General features: G+C 39.4%; 1 protein-coding gene across 1 annotated transcript; it reads left to right on the forward strand.

The window, feature by feature from the left end:
• Nucleotides 1–6,391: 6,391 nt before the first annotated feature.
• Nucleotides 6,392–8,720, forward strand: LOC122141661 (zinc finger BED domain-containing protein RICESLEEPER 2-like). Its single transcript, XM_042749596.1, has 2 exons — nt 6,392–7,164; nt 7,946–8,720. The coding sequence occupies exons 1-2, from the start codon at nt 6,479–6,481 to the stop codon at nt 8,169–8,171; spliced, it is 912 nt and encodes a 303-aa protein (XP_042605530.1). The 5' UTR covers nt 6,392–6,478; the 3' UTR covers nt 8,172–8,720.
• The last annotated feature ends 459 nt before the right edge of the window (nt 8,721–9,179 follow it).

Below are 9,179 nucleotides of genomic sequence, written 5' to 3' on the forward strand. Positions count from 1 at the left end.
CTCCGTCTCTTTTCTCTCAACCAATAATAACAGTAGTTCTTGTTCATGCACACTAGTCACTTTACGTATAGACTATTGTAATGCCCTTCTTACTGGTGTTCCCCTCGTAAAATGCTACGTAAGCTCCAGTTTGGTCCAGAATTCTGCAGGTCGTGTTCTTTCTAGAACACCCTCTACTGAGCACATTTATCCTGCCTCCATTTCTTCAGCAGTTCCACTGGCTTCCAGTAAAGTATCGAGTTGAATTCAAGATGCTTGCTACTTACTTACAGGGCACTTCATAATCTTCGGCACCAACCCCAATTACCTTACTCAACGTTCTTCATTTTTACACCCCTTCACGTGCTCTTAGATCCTCATCTTTCCATGTCTCTTGTGGTACCAAGGATTTGACTAACTACCATGGGTGCCAGATCTTTTAGCTATGCTGACCCCCTGGCCTATGGAACTCCCTTCCCCCTGATATTCATAACAGTGATTGCTTGCTGACTTTTAAAACACATCTTAAGACATATCTTTTTTTTACAGGCTTTTCTTATAATGTTTTATTGAGTCTTTATTGCATTTATCTGTCTATGTGGAGTGTTTTTTTGTTTTTTTTTTTACTGTGTAGTGATTTGTATTTTTTTTTTTTTTAATCTTTGCTTGGTTGTGAGGTGACCTTGGGTGTTTTTAAAAAGCGCCATTAAATAAAATGCATTATTATTATTATTATTATTATTATTATTATTATTATTATTAAGTAAATAGAAAAAACTCAGCTCAGAAAGTATAGGCCAAAAAAAAAGGAAGAACTGCTTCAAACCTGATCTTATTAGATATTGAGGATTTAATTTGTTACATGCAGTGATTTTTTTTTAAGTATTATAAGTGTTTTATTTACAGTTTTTATCTAAGCTATTATTGTCTTATTGCCAATGTTACATTTACGTTTACATTTAATCATTCAGCAAGATGCTTTTATCCAAAGCACTTACAAATGAGGACACTAGAAGCAATCAAACCAACAAAAGAACAACAATATGTAAGTGCTGTGACATATCCCTGTTATTCTAACACAGTACATGTAGCAAGATTTTTCATTTGTTTAATAATAAATATAGAAGGAATAAAAGTAGATATAAAAGAAAATAGAATAGATAGAGCTAGGTTTTAGAAGGTCTATTTTTTTTTTTTTTTTTTTACATTTGACTATTCAGACCCAGTACAAACCTGCATACTAACACTAAAGACATTTATTTTTTTTATTATCAGAATTTAGTTTATTTTGTCTTCCAATATTAATGTATTTCTCTCCATCTCATCTGTTTCCAGAAACATGACATAGAAACATGAGAGTTTTTATTTATTAACTAGTTCATTCTATTTTATTTTTATTCTGAAATGTGGTTTTATACACTGAAATACTAATTTGAATGAAATGTGTGAACGAGAAAACTGTTATCAAAATCACAAATAAAATCACAATATTCTGTAAAAGAATGGCAGTGTGATTATTTGGTCCATAATGCACAGTTCAAACACACACACACACACACACACACACACACACTTAGAACATGCACAGCTGTTCAGATGTTGTTGTTTTTTAAACAGGGATTATTCAGATGATCACAACTATGACATCACAGTCAGCATTCCAGAAGCTTTCGACCAGCTGAACCTTACAGACTCATAGCAGCAGCAGAGACAGAATATCAGACTTCCTCTGATAAAATACCATCTTGTGCTTAACCAGTAGATTACCAGAATACCAGTAGATTAGAAACAGCTCCGGCTTTTCTTCTACAGCATCACTTGGAGACCGTCCAGTTCTGGACTGAGCACAGGTCATCAGATTGAGATGAGACGGGGTGTTAAAAGAAAAAGAGGGAATTCTAGCAGATCAGAGAGCAGAGAATGATAAATGAGTAGATCAGACCACCGCTCTGCTTCTGATTATTCAGTGGATTCCCTTAGCTCAGGCTTTTCTTCTCTAGCACTACTTGGAGACACGTCCAGTTCTGGCCTGAACACAGGTCATCGGATTGAGATGAGACGGGGTGTTAAAAGAAAAAGAGGGAATTCTAGCAGATCAGACCACCGCTCTGCTTCTGATTATTCAGTGGATTCCCTTAGCTCAGGCTTTTCTTCTCTAGCACTACTTGGAGACACGTCCTAGTTCTGGCCTGAGCTCAGGCCAGTCAGGTTGAGATGAGACGCGGGCAGATCAGAGAGCATAGAGCGGAAAAGAAGAAGAGCGGACCTCCAGTCTGATTCTTCAATTGATTCCTCACCTCTGCATTTTCTTGCATGTGTATTAGTACCCCACCAGCAAGCATGTGGAAAGACACATGTGAAAAGACTCCAGCAAAGATGAAGAACAGCCTGGACTGTCTCTCCTCAGCGACAGTGAGGTCAGATCTGGAGGATCACCTGTGAAAGGCTACAGTAATGATGAAGAACAGCCTGGATTGTGTTAACCCAATTATTTTTAGGTTAAATTTGGATGATCAGCAATGAAAATGTACATGATAGATGATGAACAGCCTGGGCCATCTCGCCCGGTTAAACTGGATCAGGGTGTTAAAAGAAAAAGGGAGAATTATGGCAGGACAGTGAGCAGCAAAAATGGAAAAAGATCAAATTAGACCCTGACTTTTTATCCTCCTGCATCACATGGAGACGCATCCAGTTCAGACCTAAGTGCAGGAGGACAGATTGAGAAACAGAGCAGCAAAAGAAAAAGAAGCAGATCAGAGCACCAGTCTGATTCTTCGATTGATTCCCTCACCTCTGAGTTTTCTCACCTGTACATTAGTGGCGCACTATTAGCATGTGTGAAGACATCTAAAATGAAATGGATAAGGTTTACGCAATGTCTTGATCAGAATGATACACATGTGGCTGTTTTATATTACCAGGGTTACAGGTTTCCACTGTCGCAGTGAGAGATCAGTTGTTCGCTCAAAATAACACTTTAATTAAAAACAAATTACAAAAATGTATATTGTACATTTCTGTACTGTGTCACTTACTTGATAAAATACTTTTGGTCCTATTCAGATGGTCCAGATAATGATTGATGATCTGCTGTTTGGTTTTGTGTCTCCAGGACAGGCTACATGTATCATCCATCTTTTTTCTTACTGGTATTCCTTACTGGGCATCTATCACTGTACAAATATTATACAATTTAATGTTCTATCTTTTATAATGCAAGCTAAATATTCAAACAGAATAAAAATTTTGGTCTTTCTCTTTCCTCTCAGTATACTTATCGGAGGATCGGTCTGCATTGCTGCAGAAAAACAAACTTCAGTTGCTAGCTGAATGATTCTGACAGGCTGCAGTCTAAGAAATCATGTCATGACACTGATTTCATCCACTGTCCACTAAAGGCTGACATTTTTTGGGAATCCCACAGGCAGGGCCGGCTCTAGCCCTTTGGTTGCCCTAGGCGAGATTGATTTTTGAGATTGAACTGTGTTTCACTGGGGCCTGGAATGCTAGATGTGGGCCCCTTCACCTGCCAACAGCCAGATCAGTGGCGTTAAATTAAATTAGTGAAAATGACTAAAACTGTGGTTGAAATTAGATTCATAGGGATGGGATGTTATTGTGATTTCCATGTGTTTTCATTATCTTCTAGTACATATATGTCAGATGGTTGTAAGCTTGAATTAGTTATTCAAAGGACTACTTCCTTCAGGCTGCGTGACCCTGGTCTCAGTCGTCTGTCTTTCACTGGTGCCCTGAGTGCTTGATGTGGTCCCGGGTGTCCCTTCACCTTTACCTGTATACAAGCATATTGTATAGCCAGACAAGCGGTGAGTGCTAGTGTATTTTAATACATGCTAACCTTTTTCTGTTGTACTTTAAAGTATGGATGTGGCTTGAATAAATACTATTAAATAGAACTCACTTGATGCAGGCTGTGTGTCACTGGTCCCTGAGTACAACTACTGGATGTCCCTACTCCTGCAGCTGGATGTATTTAAACACAGAGTTCATCCATGCTGGTTCGGTTACACAATTGCATTTGGTCATTTCTATCATCTTACCACATAGTTGAATTGTACAAATACATTTTATCTCTGACCATGTAACTTGTAGTAGATAAATTACAATTACTACCACCACTACTATTATTACTAATCTATTAGGCTGCTACAAGGCTAAATAATACTACTGATTACAATTAGTAGTATTAATGTGATGTGATTATAAAAGTAATAATTGCTAATAATAATAACAATAACAAAAACAGCAACAATAGTACTAGTTGTACTTACAAAGTTCAGAGAGAGGAGAACATGAAGGATCAGGTGTCTTTTCTCCAGCAGGGGCCGGCCTCTGCAAATATTGCTTGAGTGCATCTGGCCATGGCCAATTTAAAAAAAACAAACATATTTTAGTATATTCCTAGTGGGGAACTGTACAGAAGGGTGAACACCACATCAACACCACTATCAGCATAACGGTTACTGTGTGTGTATGAGCCTGCTAGTTATAATTAATGTAGAGTAGAGAGCAACTGTACTTTTCATAACTAGCATGCATACATATCCGAAATACTGGTCTTTTGACATTTACATCCATGTAGGTTATCAGTGAAGTTACGTTTGCTAGTAATACGTAGCAAACTAGCAAAGTAACTAGCTAGCTAGTGATAGCTTAGTGACAGCAATGAAACGTTCAAGGTGATGATGCACAATACTAAGCAAATTTATTTCATTTAACACCTTAATGGCTGAGATGAGAAGTTTTCCTTTTATCTTCTTCCTTTCTCCGTTTTCGTCCCTGTGCACTGGAGGGTTTATTAGACCGCTTCCTTTTTTTCATCAACTGCGCACTTGCCTAACGTAACGTAACGTAAAGGCGACCCTAGAGGGCGCCCGCGTCCCCAACATATTTGTCGCCCTAGGCAACCGCCTAGTTCGCCTATAGCAATCACATTTAGCTGCCCACAGGAATTCCACGGGATGGAAAACAAAATCATTATTAATCACTTGATTGGGACGGGACAGGAAAAAATGTCAGCGGGAGTGGGCAGGACCGGGAATCGTTATAACACTGATAAGATTACGTGGAGGATCTTCTCTTGATTCCTTGGTTCTCCAGAACTGTTGAAGACACTCTTTTACAGACGCTATGACTACATGGACAGAACAACAGGAGAATTGAAGATTTCATGACAAACGGGACAAGAAAGGTCTTCTACAGATTTCAAATCCATTTTCACCATTTGAGCTCCAGCAATCTAAACTTTGCTTTCACTCACTGAATGATGTTTTTTTAAAAGTGAATCACAATGAGAACTGCACATCTGCGAAAAATTGGCAGCTGTCCGCAGGAAGTGGTTGCCACTGGCAGCAGACAGTAGCTACCACTAAAACCGGACGGCAGCTGTCACTAAAAACCAGAAATTGGAGGAAGTTGGCAAAAGTTGATTCAGAGAGACACAGGGAGAGCGAGAGATCCAATTGCAGGTATTTATTCAGTTAAGGGAAATTCAAAATCGTAGTCGAATACAGCCAAGGTCAAAACCAAAAAGACAGTCCAAACAAAACAAACAAATGAAAGGGACAGGAAAAGGGGACTCGGAATGCGAGATGACTCGGAGGATGAGCAGACAGGAAGAATCTCGAGGGACGAGAATGCTGGAAACACGAAGGGTAAGGACTCCATACAAACAACAGGAAAAAAGACAGGAATATATAGGGAGGCTAATGACAATAGATTGCCTGCACCTGGTGCAATTAACAGGAGTGCAATTACTGTGAAGACAGGACCAGACTAGAGGAATTCTAGTGCCTACAGTGAAGTGTCTAAGGGGAAGTGAGCCCACTAGTGGACACCCAGGGAAACAGAGACTAGACAGCGTGACAAGGAGGCTGCCAGTGGCAGCTGGACAAACAAATACTTATTTAAAATAAGTATTTCAAAATATTATAAATGTATTAGGGCTGTCAAAAATAGCGCGTTAACGACGTTAATTAGTTGTTTGTTGTTAATTACGTCAATTTTTTTTACGCATTTCACGCATGCGCAGTGTGACAAATTATTCAGGTCAGGAAAGTCAGGGAAGTGGTTGGGAGCTAGAGGCGAGATGGAGCAAGGTGAGCAAAGTGGGCCTATTGACGGATTCAAATATAAAAAGAATGATGATGGTACAGTTAACAAGTACAAGGTTATTTGCAAGATTTGTAACAAGGAGTTTCAATTTCACCGGAGCTGTTCAAGCTTGAGGTACCATGTCAACGCCAAACATGCGTTTGCTGGGCCGTCAGGTTCAGCAAGTGGTTTGCGCCAGACCACGCTGAATGTTCGCAGGCCATTAACAAAATCAACCTCAGATAATTTGACCAACACAATAGCAAAATGGATTGCAAAGGATTGTAGACCCATTAGCATTGTAGAAGACTCAGGTTTCCTTGATGTTTTGCAAGTGGCGTCTCAAGACTCATCCTATAAGCCACCGTCAAGAGCCACAGTTATGACGAAAATCCACGAGCTCTATGAAAACGAAAAAGAAAAAAGGAAAGAGGTCTTGGCTCAAGTAAATCATATCGCCCTGACAGGAGACCATTGGACATCAGTGAGTAACAACAATTACCTCGGAGTAACTGCACATTTCATCAGTGACACGTGGGAACTGAAGTCTTTTGCGCTGACTATATTAAAAACTGAGGAGCGTCATTTTGCGGAGGCTTGTAAAGAACAGTTCCTGTCTGTTGCACGGAAGTGGGACATCGAGGGCAAGACAACAACCATTGGGACTGACAGTGCACGCAACATGGTTGCCGCAATTCGACTTACACGCTATGAACACATGAACTGTGTCGCTCACATGGTGCAGAGAAGTGTCACAGTTAGTCTTGCTGACAGCGGCTTTGTAAATGCTTTGGCCAAGGCTCGCAAAGTTGTCGGTCATTTTAAGCACAGCCCAGCAAATGCTACGGAGCTTAGCACACAACAAGTCAGCCTGGGAAAGAAGCAAGAGCCATTGATCCAGGATGTTTCAACACGTTGGAATTCGACGCTGGAAATGGTCAAGTGCGTGAGCAGAAATAAAGAGGCTGTCATCGCAGCCCTGGACAATCAGGAGCACAAACTCGTTTTGCCGACCGCAGCAGAGTGGGATAAACTGCAGAGGCTGGAGACACTTCTAGAGCCATGCAGGTAAATTAGTCTGTAACTTATCAAATAACATTGCTTTGATTATTTTCTGGAATGAATTAAACCAAGTCAAATATCAATAACATGTATGTATGTATGTAGTGTTAATTTCGTCAGACGAGACGGAAATATGTTTGTCAATGACCTTTTTTTTTCATGACTAAAACGAGACGATGGCAAGACTGCACCACTGTCCAAAAACGCTCACTAAGACTAAATTAACATGATTTTGATGAAAAAAGACGAGACGAAAATGTTTTGCATAAAATAAAAACTAAGATAAAATCTCTCTTAATTTTTGTCTACAATCGTCTCTGCTTTTTCATCAGCTGTTACACCTTTAAAATATTCAGAACGAGTTCGGATCCGCTTATTACATTGCTACCTACCAAATAAATCAATAATTTGACACAAAATTATAATTTAAAAAGGAGTTTATTGATTTAAAAACGATTGTATTGCTTCCGCTAAAGAAAATAGTGTGCTCCGTCTCTACGGTTAGAATCCTGTGTGTTCATGGCAACGGTCTGTTTTTCATGGCGACGGTGTGTTAAAGTTAGCAGCGGTCTGTTATCAAGAAACTAACAAAAAAAGATATGTGAATGACTAAATATGACTAAAACTAACAAGGACATTTGGCACAAGACTAAAACTAAATTAAAAATAGGTGGCGAAATTAACACTATATGTATGTAAAAAATAATAATAATAATAATAATATGTTTATAACCACTGTTCTAATAATACACTGTCTCTCTGTGCATGTGTGTGTTTGTGTGCGTAGGTATGTAACTGAGCTCCTGGGTGGAGAGGCCTATGTCTCCTGTTCTGTGGTACTACCTTCTCTCTGCCACTTGCGTCTCAAGATGGAAGCCTGTGATGAGGACCCTGCATATGTGGTGAGATTCAAGACCAAGTTCAAGAGAGGACCTAGCAGCCCGTCAAGAACAGCTCAACAATGCATGGCTCCAGATTGCTACAGTTTTTGGATCCTCGTTTCAAAGACTTGAAATGCCTGCCCAAGACAGACAGGGAAGCGGTGTGGACCACACTTGAAGGGATGCTGCAACAAGAATCACCCAGAAAGTCTTCACAGACACATGATGATGGGCCACCTAGGAAGAAAATCAGCCTTCTGCAAATGGGCTCAGATTCAGAATCAGAAGATGAAGAGGTCCAACCTGCCATACAGAGGTACAGAGCAGAGCCCACCATTAAATTGGAGGACTGCCCCTTGAGGTGGTGGGCATCTCATTCAGGAGCCCATGAGAAGCTGGCCTCACTAGCTCACAAATATCTAGCCACTACTGCAACCACTGTTCCCTGTGAACGACTTTTTCTCAGTTGCAGGTCACATTGTGAACAAGAAAAGGTCAGCTTTACTTTCAGAAAATGTGAAAAAGTTAGTTTGCCTCAGCAACTGGCTGAAAGATGATAAAGCTCAGTAGATTTGAAAGGTGATGTTCAAACAAAAAGACCAGTTTCAGTGCAACATGTTATAGTAGTTAGCAACTGGATTTTTGAGCAACTGGATTAAAGAATGGAGGAAAAGGTAAAAGATTGTTCTTTGGTTTGATTTTAAAAGTTTTATTGAACATGTTTTTTTCCACATAAAAACGCAACAGATTACTCAAATTGTGCAAAAATGTGGTAGGCCACTGTTATGATTTGACTACATTTATTGCTTTCTGTTCAATTGAATACTGTAAAATTGTACATCCTGGTTAAGAGGAATGCCAAAGAGCAAGCGATGGGACATTACAAAGACAAATATTATGGTGTGTAGTATGTTTTCAGCTTGATTTAAACCACCATTATTTGGCTGTGTTAATAAACGGACATAATATTTAAATTGTGTGTTTTTGTATAGTGCTCAGGTAAATTTGATTAAGTAAATGTTAAACTTTTGAAAATGAGAAAAAAAGAACCACATATTGATGAATCAATACATTCATCCACTGAAAAAATTCTGATTAATTTGATTAAAAATTTTAATCATTTGACAGCCCTAGTGATTA

Source organism: Cyprinus carpio, chromosome B22, assembly GCF_018340385.1.
Source record: "Cyprinus carpio isolate SPL01 chromosome B22, ASM1834038v1, whole genome shotgun sequence".
Taxonomy (NCBI): domain Eukaryota; kingdom Metazoa; phylum Chordata; class Actinopteri; order Cypriniformes; family Cyprinidae; genus Cyprinus; species Cyprinus carpio.